This window comes from Gilbertella persicaria (assembly GCF_025201335.1).
Source record: "Gilbertella persicaria strain CBS 190.32 chromosome Unknown B0P05scaffold_34, whole genome shotgun sequence".
NCBI classification, from domain to species: domain Eukaryota; kingdom Fungi; phylum Mucoromycota; class Mucoromycetes; order Mucorales; family Choanephoraceae; genus Gilbertella; species Gilbertella persicaria.
In genome coordinates this window covers 272,108-291,129 of record NW_026251995.1, presented here as the reverse complement: position 1 = coordinate 291,129, position 19,022 = coordinate 272,108, and the positions used below count along the sequence as shown (strand labels likewise).

Genomic DNA, 19,022 nt, shown 5'->3' with positions numbered 1-19,022 from the left:
CTCCTGGATTAGGTTCGTCTTGGAAGGGTTCTTGCGACTTGTGACATATTTGGTCAACAATAAAGAGGATATTGAGTAGGTCAGACCATAGAGGCTGCCACTTTTGTATTTGTTGTTGTTTTTTTGTGGTGTTTTGGTTTTTCAGACGGCAATAGTTTAAGTATTGCGTCGATTGGGTTGACGTTGTTGACAGTTCCACGTTGTATTTGATCCCAATAGGGTGTTGGGATTGCAGGACAGTTCAATATATGGTTTCGACTCATCACACCGCCACAATAGCATTGAGGCCGGCCACCAGGCAACCAGTTCATTCGCCACCTTAGTAGTCGCCTACGTTCCTTGCGTGTCATGGGGAGAGTGAGGATGGGGTCTATTTGTAAATCAGATCTACAAGCCTTTATCATTGTTTCCGAGGAATTTCTGATGGCGTTCGATCGATATTTGGAGAGGATTTTTTTTAGTTTCTTTTTTTCAGTTATATTTACAGTGGGAGTACTGATGAATTCTTTGTGGAGAGGGTTTTTGTTGCGGATGATATTGAGGCGACTATAGCGCGTGGTGGAGGAGTGAACTTGTTTGATCAATGACTCTGGTGGGAGCCATTGCAAGCGAAGGTTGTATTTGGTGTTGAGGGTATACCAACGTTCCATCATAGAAGGTAGGTTGGCCATGACCCGGAGTGCTTTTACTGATGCTGTGGCGTGACCACCGACGATTAATCGAAGGCAATCATCCTGCATGCGTTCAAGAGCAGCGATGTTGGTGGCGTTGATGTTGGTGACACACAAACCGTATTCAATCTGTGGTCGAATGAATTGTTTGTATATTTGTATGCTGAGAGGTAAGGAGAAGCCATTGGCACGAGTACCAATGTCATGCATCCTGTGCATACTTTTTTTGTTTTTTCTTTGTTGTAGGTGATGAATAGTTGTGTATCCATCCCAAGATAGTTGAATTGCATACCGAGGTATTTGAAGGTGGTGGTGGTAGGTATGTTGATGTTGTATAGCTGGTAAGTCGGAAAGGAAGGTGGGGGTGTAGGAGGAGTAAGAATGGCACATTTAGTCGGTGACCATCTGTAGCCAAGTTGTAAAGAGTGTTGTTCAGCTATTGCAAGAAGGTTAGTCATGTTGTCGGCATCAGAAATCAGAGCGATATCATCAGCAAACAACAAGCAGTTTATGTTTTGTAACGGAATAGAGGAGGAAGGGATAGAATTACGAAGTAATTGTGGAAGGGAATTGATATAGATAGAGTAAAGATGGGGACTGAGGACACTGCCCTGCAGTACGCCCGTAAAAGGAGTGAAGAAGTATGATTGATGGTTACCATTGATGACTTGGATATTGACATGATTAAATAAATCTTTCAAAATATTTAACAGTCGAATATTGCAGTGAGGGTACATGGCATCCCAAACAATGTCTCTATCTACAGTGTCGTAGGCCTTTGCAATGTCAAGAAAACAAATCACAGGTGATTTATGATGTTGTCGGGTATATTGATGCATCAATTCATCTAAACAAACGGCTTGATCGATCGCACTCAAGAAGGGTTTGAAGCCTCCTTGGGCTATGTCAATGAAGTCTGTTTCATCATAAAGTTGTTGTTGTATGCTATACTCCATTATCTTTCGAAAAATGGAGGTCAAGCTGATTGGTCTGAAATTGGCTGGATCAAGTTGGTCACCTTTACCTTTGTAGATCGGGACGACTTGAGAAGTGCGCCAAAGCAAGGGAGTAAATCCAAGAAGCCAGCAGGCACGGAAAAGGAGTGTAAGGGGTTGAGCTATGATATCGGCCACAGGTTTGACCATTTCTGAAAGAATATGATCGCTGCCTGGGCTTTTTTTAGTGGCGAGTTTTTTGATGGAATCTACAATTTGATCTTGCATAAAAGGGCAGTCGTCGAAATTGTAGTCGGAATTAGTGATGTTGGGTGAAGGAAAGGAAGGAGATTGTAGGTGCAAAGGAATGTTTTTGGGCTGAGGTATGTATTTACCATCAAAGATACCTTCGAGGTACTTTGCCATAGTGTTTGCTGCATGCTGAGGACCGTCAATAGATCCGAAGCGGTTGCTATTTTTTTGTCTAGAGTTTATGATTTTTTTTACAATGGGCATAGCCGCAGTAGGATCTTCATCCAGCTCGTCACAGAACTTGCGATATGCAGAGGCTCGTGCTTGCTTTACTGCTGCTTTTAATTTTTTATCTGCATCTTTATACTTACGCCACCAGAGACCTTTTTGGATGCCATAGGCACGACACCAACGAAAGTAACAGGCTTGTCTATAGTTTGATGCAGTCTGTAGAGACTTGTTCCAGAACCATCGCCAAGTTTTCGGACGATAGTCGGATTCGGTCAAGATGTTGTCAAGGGTATAATACAGACAATTATAAAATTGCTGTGTGAGATATTCAAGAGTGGATCTGTTATCTGTACATTGGTCTTGTAATAGTTCTGTTGAAGAAGCTATTAGATAGTTGATGAAATCAGATAACTTGGATTCCAGTTGTGTTTGGTGCAATTGTTGTTTGAGTGTACGGCGATACGCTTGAAGAACATCGAGTTCTTGTAGGCGCACCACTTTCCACTTTTTGCGTTGTTGTGGCTGTTGATCGTCAGCAAATGAAAGGTCATCCCATAAGAATGAAAAGACCAGCATTTTGTGATCAGATCCTAGGATCGCAAGGTCGGTTTTAATTTGTAAATCAGCTTGTTGAAAGTCTGATGTGGATATAAAATAATCAACAATACTGTTGTCAGTAGTATTGCTTTGTTGGCGATAGTTGATACGGGTTGGAATACCATATTGGCATTTAACATTCCAGTTGTACCAGTGGTTATCTTGTATGTGCTTGGATAATTTTGATCCACGTGGATTCCAACGAAGGTCACCAGTGTACTTACCCATTCTAGCATTGAAGTCGCCGCATAGAATTGTATTGTTGCTTAAAGGAATGGAATTGATTATTTGCATAGTTGTATTGTTATCTAAAGAAGGGAAAGGTGGTAAGTAGAAACAGTATATTTTCAGGTTGTCAATGTGACAGAGCATATAGTATTCGGATTGTAGTAAATCCACATAAATTTTGTTAAACTTGGAAGTAGGGTTGATAAACAAGGATATACCCATTTGTTGACGGTAAGAGTTAGAAACTGCTTTGCCGTATAAATGGTATTGATGCCATGTTGTGGGTATAGTTTTTCCTGGAGGGAGCCAGGTCTCTGTGATAAATAAAAGATCGATGTGTTTACAATAATAAAGGACTGAATCAATGGCTTCCTCGCGGAGTTTACCATTGGCATTAATGCACGCTATACTGAGTTTCCTCATTATAACGTTTCATCCATGTTGGTTGTTGTGGTTGTTGGTGAAGGAGTGGTAGTAGTAGTGATGGAGCTGTTGTTGAGAGGCTGTGAGTCACTACTGTTGCTGACCTGCTTGGAGGAGGAAGAAGAAGGGTTAGTATTTTTTTGTGGTTTTGTGGTTTTAAAAGAATCCAAGAAGGATTGATGCTGAGCATCAGAAATTAATTGCTCTTTCAAAAAGAACGAAGCCACAGCTTTAGAGATATGCTCTCGAATGAAGGGCAGAGCACGGACAAGACGTTGGTTGTGCTTTTCAGCAGCAATTTTTGTTTTTTCGGCAATGGATTTGTTGTTATAGATTGGATCAACTAAATTGTTGGGATCCAATGGCGAATATGATTCCAGTGCTTCGACTTTTGATTTTTTGAGAGTGTCAATCAGTTGTTGACGGTAATCGTTGTGCACTAAGAGTGCAACTACGTTACGTGCAGGATAGTGGATATCCAATACACGTCCGTTGGTTACACCCAAAGCTTTGAGGTTGTTGCGCTGAGTTTTGCGACTAATTCTGGCTTTTGAAGGATAGTAGACATAGCTAAAGCCTTGTTGTTCAGTCGTGGGTGGTGTGAAAGCTCTGATAGCAGTAGAGATAATTTTTTTGTTAGTAGGTTTTTGTGTGTTTTTTTGTTTTTTTATGAGTATTTTTTTGTAGTTTAAGGGTGTTACCGAGCGCTCAGCAAGACGCTTCTTGACATCGAATGGATGAGCGTACTTGGACTGAGTAGCACCAGAGAGAGCAGGAAATTCGACATCATCATCAACCATGACATGATCGTCTTGGTCAATTTGTTGTTGTTGTTGTTGGCTTTGTTGGTGTTGGTGTTGTTGTTGTTGCAATTCGATGATTGTCTGTTGTTTTTGTTGTCTCAACAATTGACGTTCAAGTTCAGCATTCTTTGTTGCATAAAGCTGCAATTGGTTCTTGATTATCTTGTTTTCTCTTTCAAATTCAGACAATTTGTCCTGAAGAGACAAGAGCATATCTTTTAAAAGTGCAATTTCCTTGTCGTTAATTGCACCGTGAATGGTGTTGTTGCTGTTGTTGTTGTTGTTGTTGTTGCTGTTTCTGTTGATGAGTTGACCACTCTTTACTGGAGTGGCAATAGGTGTACCTTTTTGTGAGCCATTGCTGGCATCACTTGCGACTCTGCTTCGCTTTTTGGCCTGGTGAGAGGCGGTGTTGATTTTGCTGATTGATGCTGTGGCACCACGTGTAGAGGCATCAATGGCTTGTTGAATCTCCTTTTCAACAGCTGAAAAAGAGGTATGATTTTTGCACTTTGCGCATTGAAACACAGGGAGTGCAGGTGTCGATACGTTATTAGCAATGTAGCCAAGTGTGCCAAGTTCAGCACAAGAGGCACAGTTTACCAAGTGATGGTATTTGAAGAATTGCTGCATGATCTGTTGAGCATGAGCTGAGAGGTCAGGAATAGACGCAGGGCGAGTATCTGACATTGTTGTGTGAGTAAATAACTTTTTTTGTTTTGTTTTTCTGTTTTTGTGATTTGGTGTATTTTTTTGTGCTTTTTTTTTTTGCGTAGTGCTGTGTAATTAATTAAGTTAAACTTTATCTAAATTTAGTTTTCTAAATGGAGATGAGTCCAAAAAGGCAGAGATTGATCAGAGAAAAGATAAAGAAGTGTTCCAAAAGTAGTAATTCGGATCAAATCGAGAGCTGTAGAGATATGTTGCACGTGAAGTAGTGTGTTGGTTTTAAACTCCAATTTTCTTATAAAAAGGGGCTGTTTTTCACGCGCGACCTTACTCGGTTCTTAACCTCGCGCGGTTGGTTAAGTGGTATAATCTTCGCCTGCCACGCGAAGGGCCGGGGTTCGATTCCCCGATCGCGCACTTTTTTATGATTTTTGTCGACATAAAGTGCATGTATTTATGAAAAATTGGTGTTTATTAAAGTCCTTTAGAACTTGTCTAGGCTTTTATTTCTCAAAGAAATGTTATCCTTCAATTGCTATAAAATGTCGAGGTATTTGTACTTTTTCTTCTCGGTCAAAATATTGTTTTGGTGTTAGCTTCTTGACTATAGATTGATTTGTCAGATCATGAGAAATTAAGAGAAATGCCTTTAGAGGAAGTTGTCAGCTCAGCCAATAGTACATGATTTGACCTGAACTTGAATAAACCATTACATATTTGTCAAATGCCAACGCTAATGTATTTGTCAGCTCTAACTGTCACTTTATGAGGGCCATTAATAATAACAGAGTCACTAGGTTCATAATCTCTGGCTATGAGGATGATGTAGTACTTCTAGTAGAATGAGTGAATGTCAGTGACTATAAATCCATTACAATTGCCATAGATGTGATCTGGTCTTTTGCCATGATCATCATTTATTGATCTATGCATATGAATTCATATATGATCACAACAGATGTGTTGATATTTTTTTTTTTTTTTTTTGAAAGCTATTATTTATTATGTCTCTCTTACAATTGCTTTTATTAATTAGATCTCGCTTGTAATATTTTGAGGTTAAATTTGTATGATAGCAAGACATCACTTTGTGATTAGACTACCAAAAGTACCAGAAAAAAAAATAGTAGAATTGATAATGATGTTGTTTACTAATCTAATGTTGATCTGGTCTGGCTCAGAGCTTAGCCATAAATCCAAAAAGGCTGACTATCATTCGGATGACTATAAAGAATATTGACAACAGTTTTTTTTTCCCTCACTTAATCGATCTTTGACCTTGAAACCAATGTTGATTGTATTATCAATAACCCTTTTGTTCTCGTTGTAGTATGTTCTAGTGTTTTTTTTTTTTTAATTGTAAAATCTTCACAAACAAAAAAATATCTTCAAAATATTCTCCAAACTTTAATAGTGTATTATCTTTCTAAGACAAGGAAATTGCAACATCTACAAGAACTTTGTTCATGTTTATCACGATATTGTTCTTGAAGAATAAATTCCGGATCGTCATAATAAACTCACGAGGAAAGCTAAACTTTTCCAGAACCACACAGATGTATTCTCCATTGACATAGTCGTATGCCTTGGCACTATCAATGGTCACACCTATACCTCTATGGTTGCAGTTATTAGTATCTTCCATTATTACCTTCAGTGCGAGACCATGATCACCGATAAATTTACCAAGCATAAAACCAGCCTAGAATTGATTTATAATGCTATTCGAGGCCTAAATGAATCTAGTGCTGAGTATCCTTGTAAACACTCTGCAATCAGTATTAGTTAGGGAAATTGGGCGCCAGTTAGCCAGATTTGTTAGAACCCCTTTCTTGGGTAGTGGCACAATTTATGTCTGTAGTCAAGACTTTGGAAAAAACAGTTTTAGCAATGGTATCATTATACACTTTGGTAACCAAGTTATGACAGTCAGGATGTTCAACAATGAGCCGCAGGATAGCATAGGGTAATCCGTCCCTACCAGGACTGCTCTATTTAGAGCAACGTTTTACACCTTCAAGAGGGATAGTAGAACAAATATCGTTTGAGGCTGAGTTGCTTATCTTTGTGGAAATATTCGATATGAGAGAGTTCAGTGGTCGACGCTGTATTGACTCTGCCGAGTACAAGTTCCTGGTAAAAGGCTTGAACTGCTTCCAATTTGTCTTTCGTAGATGTATACTCCATATTTGTAACTGGATGAGCGATCATGTTGAACTGACGCTCAGTTGATCGATCTCTGACTATGTGTCTGAGGTATCTTATATTGCGCTCACTGTTCTCCATCCAGATTTTACCTGCCCTTAGGAAGGCTATCACATACATTTCATTTTGAAGATTAGCGATCTCATTTTCTGCTTCCGGCAGGACGGTATTGAGAAAAGATTTTTGCTGCTTGTATCTTCAAGTATTTAAAGGAACACCTTTGACGTAAGCAATTGGACCAATCTATAGAGGCCTTAATATGAAGGGTAATGCGATGCATAATATAAAAAAGTCTGTTTCATCTTTCCAGATATATCAAAATGAATAAACATGATTCATTGCATAAAGTACCTGAGGCATTGCCTTACATTCATGCAAATTCTGACAAATTCTGACAAATCAGTAATCAAGTCGATTATTGCAGAGTATGCAACCAGAAACAATTTTACTGTGGTTGTGAAGAAATCAGATAACCAGAAATATTAACCCAAGTTTGTTAAAAGTGATCAATACAAGAACACTCGTGGTATTAGTGCTATTGAACGCAAAAGAATTACTATAAGTTCAAGCATCAGCTGTCCTTGTTGTATTTATACAGGTAACGTAAAAAGGACGAGACTGAGTAAACTATGGACTCTATTTCTCTTAAAAAACGACGTGTTTATATACTTTTTCTCTTATCTGAGATACATAGGATTAGTCAGGACTAACCTAACTCAAATACAAGCTATTAAGATGTAGAGCAATTATTATTCATGTCAGTATACAACAAGCGTATTAAGCGTATTAGGTGTATTACTAATTTTTTTCCAAGCAAGAAGAGAAAAGCCAAAAGGAATATTCGATTCAGCTGATACTGTAGTTGATTAGGCCATAGGGAGATACAAAGCCTTTTAATAAAGTGAAATTACAGATAAAGACAACTATGTCGATCGCTCTAGCAATAGCATGAAGATTTCATTCAAATGTTGAATGTATACATTATTAAATTATTGAATTTAATAAAAATAAAGATAAAAAGGTAGTAGGAATAACCATTATAGCAAGACAGCCAAAGGAGATAGTTTCAAAACAATCAAGACTAAGTTATATTTCCTGGAACCAAGATTTCTCTGCGATAACCTCATGAAAGTTTAATAAAAAGATAATAGGTTTGCAAGATTTGCCTAAAGGCCATACACTTTTCTTAGTGTACCTAACTAATAGTGGACAAGGAGATTAGTTCATGATCATCCAAGACAGTTACAAATTGGGTAAAGACGACACTCAAGGAGGCCGATATTAACACGGGTACTTTTACTGCCCATTTGATCAGAGTTACTTCTTGTACAGAGGCTATTCTTAAAGAAGCGTCTGTACTTGATATCAAGGCAAATGCAGACTGAAACACAGAAGCCAACCTATTTAGAAAGTTCTGTTGCAGACCTCTAGATCAACAAAAAAGTGGCAGAAGAATAGCAGAATCAGTATTTCGAAAAAGAAATCACGCCTGAAGTTAGTGTGACCTATACGGCAATCATGGTAGAAAGGCCTTAAAGTTTTGATCCACAACCAAGTTGACTGACCAAAATAACGTGTATCAAAACATTTCTGTACTAGTATCAATTGTCTAAACAATAATGCATGTCTAAAGCTTCTCAGGATGTAGCACAACGTAATTATAAGTTTATTTGTATGATTCAGTGTAATATATATATATATGATTCTAATTAAGATGGATATGTAACAAAATTAAGAGCTAAAGTATGTGTAGATGTACATATATAGTATTCACAAAAATTAAGTAGATTAGGTCGTTAAAATGGCTTTTGGTTCAGAAGTGATTGATAGATCCTCTTGTTTAGCATCTGCTTCTCGACTAGCCAATGCATTTTCCAACAAGATCAAGCGACGGATGCGCTTCAAGTTCAACCACGCAGGTAGATAAAGGTATGATTTTGTTTCACGAGGACTGGGAACTTCATAAATAGTCGTAGTGTCATCCATGGGGATAGAATCCAAGAGTAAAACATCATCTTTATCGCCATTGACTACACGGGAAGCAACAGCACGAAGAATCTCAGGCTGGATAGGATTTTCATAATCAGCTACATAGTATTGAGAAATCAACTTTTGGATTTGAGTGGGAGATAAGATCCAGCAGACGTCGTAAATGTTCTCAATATCTTCCAAAGTAGCTTTTTTAAATTGAAGTAATTTCGTTGCTTGCATCAAATGTTCGAGTTGAAGAGTTCCCTCAGGAATGTTGTGACCCTTACACCATTCCTCAATACGTGTAGTATTGTATTGAATTTGCATAGCTAAAGAAGAAAGGATTTGTCAGATGGTTATTGCCATGCTTATTTTACGAAATTACCTCGCTTCCAAGAAGAGAAGTTCTTTCTCATGAGTAAGTCATTAAATGCTGTAACACCTGTCATTTTCAGCACCTCAATCAATACTTGATTCATAACAGAAGGTTCCATAAAGTAGCAAGTCATGGTGCGATAGATTTTGTTAAGGAAGCTTAACAAGTCATCCATACTAAAGGCAGGTCCTGTTGATCCCAAAAGAAGCTTGTTAAGGAATCTACCAGAATCGTTTGTAATAAATCCAGGCAAAGATTGACTTTCAATGACAGCTGGAATGACCATCTTACTATATTTGCGCTTGATCTCTTTCATCCATGCATGGAAAATGTTGTCCTCTAAGCATTGCATTTCAAACTTGATGGTTTGCATTAGCTTTTCAAACTCGCGCCATCCAATAGAGTGTCCTCGTTCTTGCATTTCATATTCAAGACGTTGTTCCGATTGAACAATCAGCGACAATAATTCGTGCACATTAGTAAGCCAAAAAGCACAAGGAATGATAGCATCTTCTCCGGTAAAACTCTAATTAGATCTTATTAGTACGGCTGTATTTATGTCTGAATTAACTTACCAAACATTGTTTTTGAATTGTATCCATAACCCCAAACAACATGCTTTCTGATTCGCGATTGTATCCGATTCTCCACATATCGTTAATGCACATGTTAATGATATGAGCAGGGAACACGACTTCTTTTTGAGAAGGAGGATTCTTCTCGCTAGGAAGAGGAAGCTTAAGTGACTTGATAAGTCCTTCAAACACTTCTTCCTGAAGAGGATCTGCTTGTCTCAAAATAGCGTTAATCTATCCAATAAATCAATTGGCTTGTTAAAAGAGCCTGATACATACTTCTTCTTCGGGGTTGTCAGAAATAATATCTAGGCGATTACTTTTACCACCGGCAAGTGTGTTCAAAATGCCAACAGATGTAGGGCGAGGGTTCTTGCTCTTACCATATGTCTCTGCTCTTCGTAGCTGATCAATTGATGACTTGGGAAGACTGCTAGTAACTTCAGCAGAGCTGTTGCGACGAATTTTGCGGTTTGTGAGCTTATTTGTTTGTGGTAATGCCTTAACATAGTTAGCTTCCTCAATTTCTTCCACAGGGCGAGAAATAGGCTTTCTAATATTGGCAGGTGATATAGAGCGGCTCTTGTTTTGGCTACCAGGAGATAGTGTGCCTTGACGTGTATGCATAGCCTTTGCCAACTGTGCTTTCAATGCCACAATTTGGGCCTTTAAGTCAGTCATCTCTTCGTTATTTACAGGAGCAGCCTCAATATTTCTGGATTCCAAGATTACAATAGTTTCTTTCTGACTCTTCAATTCTTGCTGTAACTGTTCAACTTGAGTTGTCAAGTTTGTTACTTTTTCTAGAGCTTCTGTGCGCTCAGTTTTGAGAGTCTGGTTTTCTTGTTGGATGGCTTCAAATTCTGCTCTAGGAACCCTATTTTCACGCAACTCGGCTTCTATTGACTTGGCGCCTTGTTCAAGTTTGTTGTGTTTTTCAGTCCATAATGACATTTGTGATTCAAAGTGAGCGGCCTTACTTGCTAACTCACTTTTTTCTGTCTTAAGAATGGTGATGGTTTGTGTAAGTTCAACGACCTTGTTTTCTAATTTATAGGAAACTTCTTTGAAGTGACTGGCAGATCTAGCTTCTGCCTTTAATGTAAGAAGCTCCTTACGAGCAGCATGACGTCGGACGCAAGATTGCAAATAAACAATATGTTGGATTTGGGTCTTGTACCATTTACGAGCCAACCTTTTTTTTAAGTTAATAAAGATCCATAACAATTAAGCAAGTACTTACATTCCTCTAACACAACGCTGAATCTGCACAGCTGCATGGTTTTCCAAGAGCTCTTTATGCTTATGGCGAGCATTGCGAGCACGAACAACTAAACAGTGCAATATAAGCAATGTGACTTATAGAAAAAACAGTATTCACAAACCTTTTTGGATCTTGACAGCAAATTCTTTCTTTGCCAAAAATTCTCTGCGAGCTGCAAATCTACGAAATTCCTTTTGAATAACAATGGCTGCTTTTTCTTCTTGGAGTTTGCGCAATGCTTTTTGTGCAACTTGCTTGCGAGCCACAGCCTGAAGTCGAATAGCCAACTCGCGCATACGCATATATCGATGACGATATACAAATCTTCGAATGTTCTTTTGAAGTACAGTAGCGCAATCATTGAATCTATCAGATCGTAGCTTTTCAAGGTAGGCAAGCTGACCAGCACGGAAAAAGATTTTAGTCTGACCTATCTGATATTTGTCTGTGTCATTAATGCAACTATCCAGAATAACTTGACATAGGTCCCTGACGTTTGGGTTGACTTTTGGATCCCAGTGTTTGGAAGATACCAAGGCATAATAACGATCAGCAAACTCTTCAAATGTCCAACGAGAGGGATAACCTAAACAACTGATACGAATGGTTTCTAGCACGCCACATGCACGAAGTTGTGAAAGTACCATAGGCGCTTCAAATTCCCAGGCCACCTTGGCTTCATTAGGCTTAATACAACGAATATAATGCACGTTTGTTTCTCCAATAGTGTCCATTAAGCTAATCAAAGAGTTTTTAAAGATAGAGCCAAGTGTAGGCTTTCTAGCAATCATACTCTTTCTTTTGTTGTCCTAATTAGCAGTAAAAAAAAAAAAGTTAAAATGCTAAACAAGATACACAAGTACTTACAACTGCTGCAACAGCATTAGCAGCTTCTGTAGACTTGGCAAGAATATCTGGCAAGAACGTGAATTCAGAGTTTTGAAGTAACTGAAGATGTTCATCTGGCAAAGAGTCTTTGTTCTTTTCTAAAAAGTTTTCAGCTTCATATTGAACATCATGAGCATAATGTGCAACTGTAAATGCGGCATTAGAGAAACGAGGCTTTTTAAAATAGTTTTTGTAATCTGGAGTACTAAAGTTGTCATATAGTTTTTGACAAAAGCCTTGATCTGTACCAGCAGGTAAACGAGATTCCTATGAAGCAATGAGTTTCTTATATTGTCTTTTTTTTTTCTTTTTTTTTTTTACCTCATCTAAAAGTGATAAAATACCCATTCTTCCTTCAATCATTTCAATGCACTTTTGATTGTCACTGAATTCAATAAATGTCCAGTTAATTTGTTCGCGCATATATTCTTCTTGCTCTAGTTTGAATACATGTTGATTAAACTGTTGTTGAAGTTTTTCGTTGGCATAGTTAATACAGAATTGTTCAAACGAGTTTTTCTTGAAATGTTCAAAACCGTAAATATCCAAGACACCAATAAAGTTTCTGATTTGGTCGTCATTTGGACAAGATAGACTGTCATTAATAATGCCTACAAGCCAATCAAACAAGTTGGAATAAATATATTTTGCTACTGAATCTTTGACTACATGTGCCTGAGCAGGACTTAGATTAGTGACAATCTTCTCTGATCGAGTAATGATCTGTTTTCGCACAATCCATTTCCTGAAATCGCTGGCATTGATGCCTAGCAACTTGGTTGCAATAGCAAGTGCCTCATCTGTATCGGATACTAAAGCATCATTGCGCCCTGTTACTTTGATATTACCAATGTGAAGCAAGGCAGCTAGTATACGAAATATTTTCCATTGCAAATCCACTGATAGACCAACTGTGGATAAAGCCTTTTGTGTCACTTCAAATTCTTCTATATCGTTTACACCAGCAATTTCTCCTGTGCCACTTTGATTGAGGTAATGAAAATCAGAATATGTACCCAGCTGAAAATCTTTTTTCTCTTTTGAAGGAGCTCCAGCACAAAGCTAATCAATAGGGCTTAGATAAATACATATACTTTTTGGGAGTATGTACCTGATAAAATATATGGTAATTTCTTTCTGTCTCGGGCTGGAAAATTAATCTTGATCTTTCCAAAAGATAGGTTCTGATCTTGGCACCAATAATGTTTGCTTCCATATCAAACTGAATCTCAATATATTTACCAAATCTTGAAGAGTTGTCGTTACGAGTCGTTTTTGCATTACCAAAGGCTTCCATGATAGGATTTGTAGCTATATCATGCTGTGTTACCATCAAATTGCTAAACTGCCATCTTGTTCTTACCTAAAATTTGTTCCTCAACCTCGGTCATAGATCCGTCTGTTTTTTTCTTTTTACTGGAACTTTCCTGATCATCTGCAGTAGCAAAGTATCGCATGATAAATTTAGCACTGACAGTCTTACCAGCACCACTTTCACCCGACACGACAATCGTTTGGTTTTTTTCTTCTCTCTTCATGCAACGATAGGCATCTTCCGCAATGGCAAACAGATGAGGCTCTAGTTCTCCGCGTCTTTTTCCCGAGTATTGTTGCACAATATCTGGCTCATAAAGCGATACACGAGCAAACGGATTCACAGCAATCAAAACGATACCAGAATATGTATAGATTAAACGCTGCATGTATCTTGTTCTAATCGTATTCAAGACTAAACGAAAGTTCAATATACGCACGTATGGGTCAGGGAGAAAACAAATTACCTGCAGGTTCATTTAAATAACTCAGATTTGTCAAGTCATCTGTGTATTCCATTTTCGGTGGATTTCTTAGTGGAGGTAAAGTAGAACCGTTGGTTTTACTAATAAGAGAGAAAGTGGACTCAAATACATGTTCCTAACGAGTGGTTAGTGTCAAGAGATAGCTTGGATCAAGCTTACTTTTCCGTCTGTATCGTCCTCAAAAGTAAGAGTCACTTTGTCGTCTACAATATCATTAGATTTACAAGAAGCAGAAACCCAGCCTTCTTCTTTATCAGGAAACCAAGCTTTTGTTCCTTTTGTGTAGACTTCGACAGCTTGTTGAGCAGCAAAGTCTTTTATTTCTGGTTCTGGCATACTTGTTTTTAATTAAAAAAAAGAAAAAGAAAAAAAGAAGCGAAAAGACAATGGATCCTATCTACTAGATAATTTTGAGTTTTAAATTCGTGGTTGTGCAAATCGTATTTTAGCGTTTTACGTCACAAAGGAAAAATAGTTACAATCCATCTCGACAGCTGCTCTTTACAAGAAAGTATACAAGCCCAGATCATGATAAATTGAAGCTCACATGCTATTCAGTATATGTTACACAGTAAGTCATTCATTTCCCTTACTTGTGTGACAGATAGCTATCATAACTATTAAGTGCTTCATATCACTAAAAAGTATAAACAAGATTAAGATTCAATTCCGAAAAAAAGCAGGAGAGGGAATACGCGTGGATTGAATAAGAACTTATTTTAAACACAATGTAGCCAAGCTCAATCTTAATAGAAACTCACATTTGACACTTTTGAAGAGTATCGTTAGCAATACATACTCATTATAAGCAAAATACCTCGCTTCTTCAATAGTCCTGAAGGAGCAGGTACTTTTTACTAGACTAAGAAAAGAGTACAGAATAAGTGTTTTCAAGTAAGAATATCTGTACATTCTTAAACAAAATGACTTCAAGAAAGGGAGAAGGGAAAAAAAATGAAGTCTTCATAAGCTTGTTCAGGTCTCCTGCCAAGATAGACAGATGATCTTTAGAACCACTTTATTAAAGTAATCAATTTAGATTTTTAAATGCTCGAAAAGAGTTTTGAAGTAAACAGGAAAATCCTCTGTAAACGCGATCTTGGCAGAACCAAGTTGTGCAAACTGTTAGTGTGCTGGTTACCTTAAAAGTCATGTAGTCTGGTCATGACTATACAATGATCAGATTGTTGCCAACATGACTCAGATCAGTGTCAGGAACATACTTTGCTTAGAAGCATATGATCATTTATGCGAATAACAATAGAAGATTGCTATAATGTTGGAAGCATGGCCATATTACTAAGTCGGGCAACAGAAATAATAGATTTTGTTTCCGAGTTCAAACATGTCTCGCTTAACGCAAGTGGTTTTAGCCAGAATATGTTTCGTTTCCAAGTGCTTCTATGATAGAACATTCACTCCTTTTGTCTTCCTTCTGTTTGCCATCATAAATGTCGCATGAGCATCCATATTGCTACTATTTGAAAAAAGCCTTTTTCTCCTGTGCATAGAATGATGACGTATTAAATCCGCACTATTAAATTTTTGGTGCATTTTTATTAGAGAAATAATTTACTTTAAACTGTGAACGAAGACGACTGGTAGAAAAAAAACTGGCAGTAATGACAACACAGGTATTTACGATATTATTGCTCATACTCTTTTGTGTATGTTGTGCTTTATTGCTAACGAAATTTATACAAAACAGTGGCATTTTACTAAAGGCGACCTTCACGATACACCTACGATCTTGGATGGAAGAACTTTTGAACAAGAGCAGATCGATAGACTGAAAGGTTGTCATTACCTGCTATCCGTCGGTGCTAAACTTGCATTGTAAGCATTCTGCACACATATATTGACCTGATCTGTATCTTTAGACCACAATTAGTCGTCGTCACTGCCAGTACATACTTTCATCGATTCTTTATGAGACAATCAATGAACAGGTTCCACGTATATGTAAGGCTTGTCAATGAGCTATTGTAGCTCTTTACTTAGTTCAGCGCAAATAGGAAATTGCCGCAACATGTTTGTTTGTTGCTACCAAGGTGGAGGAATGTACACGACGATTAAAGGATATTGTGATTGTCTGCGCTCAAAAGAGTCAAAAGAACGACAAGCTAAGGCTAGAAGAAGACTCAAAGGTATAGGATATTTCTTTTGTTAAGAGGATGTTGCTCATCTCTTTGCTTAAAGGATTTCATACGTTGGAAAGAATTGATGTTATATCATGAGATTATTGTTTTAGAGACATTGTGCTTTGATTTATCAGTAGAACATCCGCAATTACAGCTATTAGAACTAGAATCACAGTTAAAAGTGCAGCCCTCTTCAGTAAGGAAAGCTTGGACACTATTATATCAAAGGTAAAAATATAGGTTAGCATATTTTACATTAAATATATTTAGTCTTGGTGCTCCTCTATGTGTCTTGTATAAACCAAAGCTTGTAGCAGCAGCAGCTCTATTACTTGCAACAAATCTATCTTCTTCAGACAAATTAAGCGAGAACTGGACAGAGACATTTGACGATATTGATGTTGGACAAATATACGGTAAATGAGAACACAGTCTATCCTTGTTTACTCATTCTTTCTTTTTTTTAGAATTGGCTGCTGAAATGCTAGAACATTACATGGAGCATTATCTACAGAAAAACTCTAGTTCATCTCAAGCAAACTCACCACATCCTTCTCAACTTCATCATACTACTAATGGTCATTGACCGCTATTCTTTAATTGTAATAAACCATTTCCTGAAATAGATTGCACGCATACATAAATATAGTCTTTGATTTGATTGCATGTTTCTTAACAGCAACTGTCGTTTAGATATGCGACGATATATCCGTTGCCTCTAGTTACACAGACTAGTAGACAATTAGAAAGATGCTTTCTTTCTAACATGTACTATTTAGTTTGGTATTATCATGCGCTTATTGGTGATACTAAACTGTACAAGGCTAGCGAGATGGACTTGAGTGAATCCTATAAGCTATTCCAATGTACTCTCCGTATATTTTCTTGAGGGGAGGGAGGTCATTGAGATCTATTGCAATTCTCCTGTTGTTGCTTTCAAATGGGCACATTGGGGGAACCATGGCAGGTGGTTTATCTGTCAAAGTAGGAGATAATAAAAAAAAAACTAGAAGTATATGCAACTAATAAAGTAGTCAAAATACTGGGTGTTATTGTGACCAAGATCAATGAAAAGCACGACATTGAAAGACTAAAAACTTCCTATGATCCTTGAAATTCTATTAGACAAATGTCCACAAAAAGAAGAAGAACATCATGCCAACGAAAAGCGTTCTTTTATTACTAAAGAAACTTTCTCCTTTTTTTTATTGTGAGTGAATTGGACATTCTTTTCCTTTCGAAAACCAGGCATCAATGCAGTGTCGATGGTATGAGCACATACAATTTAGTCTTGTAATGGTATCGTCTATAATCCATTAAGTACATTTGATAACTTTATATGCTATTTACCTAACTTAAACTCTTCAAAGCAAATAACACACTCTTGCCCAATCAATGTTGAATCTGAATTGAGTTTATACACCACATAACGTACTGAAGATGATGCCTGTCCTTTTGATAGACATGACTGTATATGCTGCTCTTGTTCTTGTACTGAATTGAAGTCAAACAAAGGTGCTACACATACAGGACATTCAGTCATCATACTGTTTCTCTTCTTCTTTTTGCTGTTTGCAATCACTATTTGCTCTACACAATGATCACAAATACGCTGTGGTTGATATGCTTCTAATTGATGATCAGGCGGCTGAATAATCTCTTCCCTAGACAGCATAATACGGTTTGTAGAGCATCGATCACAAATGATTTGACCGCATTTCCTGCAGTGATGTCTTCTCACTAACAGATTAAAGAAGCGATGACACCTTCTGCAATTCATAACTTGGTCGTTTCTTTCCCAGGCTGTTATCGTGTCATTGGTAGACATTTGTTCTTGTAACAGAGGTTGAGGTAATGTAGAACAACCCACAAAGATGGCTTTTGTTAAGGTGGTTGTGTTTAATGATCTTGTGCTGTTACTTGAATGTCTTTGATTGCTTATCTCTGGATCCACCTGCTCATTTTGTACTATCCTTTCTGTCAACATGGCTGCTTTTTTCATGATACGAACCCATCTACGTCGCTTGATGTGGTGTTTTCGATAATGACTGGGTTTTTGTTCTGACCAAGTATCGTGCTTTTGATCATAATAAGACCACCCAAGTTCATCTAACCGAGGAAATGTATGATCCACTGTCCAATCTGTCAGCCAAAACCATGATGTATTGGGTAATTTCATTTTAGATTTATTCTGTACGTGTTCTTCTTTGTGTGTATAATAATCAATAGTGTTTGTCTCTGTAGGCAAGGTAAGCGAGAGATAAGACGTGTGTTGCTGGTATGTAACTTGTTCAATGAGAATGACTGGTATCGTGATGTGGAAATCAATAAGGTGGTGTGGATCTAATAAATGGCAAAGATAGGCTTCATTGGCTGCTGCTGCCACATCATATGCTGTCTCTCCAAAATTATTTTTAACTAATGAATTTGCATTGTGTTTCAATAGCCAGAGTACAATGTCCACATAGCCCTTGGATGCTGCGTTCATTAAGGGCGTATGTCCTTGTTTACTAGTGATATTGACATCGATATGAGGTTGACTGCACAGGAATTTAATCATTTCGAAATTACCACAGGAACAAGCATTGTGTAATGCAGTCCAACCATCGCGGTCTTGGTGAAGATAATCAGCACCATGTTCAATAAGGTATTTGACTACTGAGAAATGGCCTGCATAAGCTGCTTTTAAAAGCGCAGTCTAGAATAAGGGTTAATCATGAGTTATTTATAGTCTGTAATACCTCTTCTTCTTTGTCTACAGCGTCTATTTGACAGGAGTGAGTTGATTCCACAAGATACTGAACAAGGTCGATGTGGCCTCTTGAAGCAGCAAAATGAATGGGCCTAAGGCCTGTTGTTGTATGTGGTAAATTAGGGTCACAACCGTCCGCTATCAATCTTTGAACAAGATATAATTGTCCACTGGCTACAGAAGTATGAATGCTTAACATAGGTTCATTATAAGTACGTATTATAGTAGTCATGATAATAAAG

At 37.7% G+C, this 19,022-nt stretch overlaps 6 protein-coding genes and 1 non-coding gene across 7 annotated transcripts; 2 read left to right on the top strand and 5 right to left on the bottom strand.

The window, feature by feature from the left end:
- Positions 1–2,230: 2,230 nt before the first annotated feature.
- B0P05DRAFT_446008 (Endonuclease/exonuclease/phosphatase) lies at positions 2,231–3,337 on the bottom strand (the record flags this gene model as incomplete). Its single annotated transcript, XM_051573810.1, has 1 exon — positions 2,231–3,337. A coding segment is annotated over one exon (1,107 nt), but the record flags the coding sequence as incomplete, so codon positions are not given.
- Positions 3,338–3,540: 203 nt separating this feature from the next.
- On the bottom strand, positions 3,541–4,831 carry B0P05DRAFT_495350 (uncharacterized protein; the record flags this gene model as incomplete). Its single annotated transcript, XM_051575374.1, has 2 exons — positions 3,541–4,167; positions 4,192–4,831. Coding segments are annotated over 2 exons (1,267 nt in total), but the record flags the coding sequence as incomplete, so codon positions are not given.
- Positions 4,832–5,155: 324 nt separating this feature from the next.
- B0P05DRAFT_t73 lies at positions 5,156–5,226 on the top strand. Its single transcript has one exon. It is a non-coding gene; the product is annotated as a tRNA-Gly (tRNA).
- Positions 5,227–6,439: 1,213 nt separating this feature from the next.
- B0P05DRAFT_620332 (uncharacterized protein) lies at positions 6,440–7,323 on the bottom strand. The gene has a single exon (XM_051583433.1). The coding sequence runs from the start codon at positions 7,132–7,134 to the stop codon at positions 6,826–6,828; it is 309 nt and encodes a 102-aa protein (XP_051432604.1). The 5' UTR covers positions 7,135–7,323; the 3' UTR covers positions 6,440–6,825.
- Positions 7,324–8,802: 1,479 nt separating this feature from the next.
- B0P05DRAFT_589442 (P-loop containing nucleoside triphosphate hydrolase protein) lies at positions 8,803–14,223 on the bottom strand (the record flags this gene model as incomplete). Its single annotated transcript, XM_051582739.1, has 12 exons — positions 8,803–9,314; positions 9,371–9,887; positions 9,937–10,170; positions 10,216–11,131; positions 11,180–11,267; positions 11,322–12,009; positions 12,068–12,355; positions 12,410–13,150; positions 13,200–13,399; positions 13,452–13,817; positions 13,870–14,002; positions 14,047–14,223. The coding sequence occupies 12 exons, from the start codon at positions 14,221–14,223 to the stop codon at positions 8,803–8,805; spliced, it is 4,860 nt and encodes a 1,619-aa protein (XP_051432603.1).
- Positions 14,224–15,406: 1,183 nt separating this feature from the next.
- Positions 15,407–17,085, top strand: B0P05DRAFT_551680 (cyclin-like protein). The gene is made up of 7 exons (XM_051579398.1): positions 15,407–15,521; positions 15,596–15,723; positions 15,768–15,849; positions 15,903–16,034; positions 16,087–16,256; positions 16,299–16,444; positions 16,496–17,085. The coding sequence occupies exons 1-7, from the start codon at positions 15,510–15,512 to the stop codon at positions 16,612–16,614; spliced, it is 789 nt and encodes a 262-aa protein (XP_051432602.1). The 5' UTR covers positions 15,407–15,509; the 3' UTR covers positions 16,615–17,085.
- Positions 17,086–17,370: 285 nt separating this feature from the next.
- Positions 17,371–19,012, bottom strand: B0P05DRAFT_589440 (ankyrin repeat-containing domain protein; the record flags this gene model as incomplete). Its single annotated transcript, XM_051582738.1, has 2 exons — positions 17,371–18,726; positions 18,770–19,012. 2 exons carry the CDS (start codon positions 19,010–19,012, stop codon positions 17,371–17,373), a joined length of 1,599 nt encoding a protein of 532 aa, XP_051432601.1.
- Between the last annotated feature and the right edge of the window lie 10 nt (positions 19,013–19,022).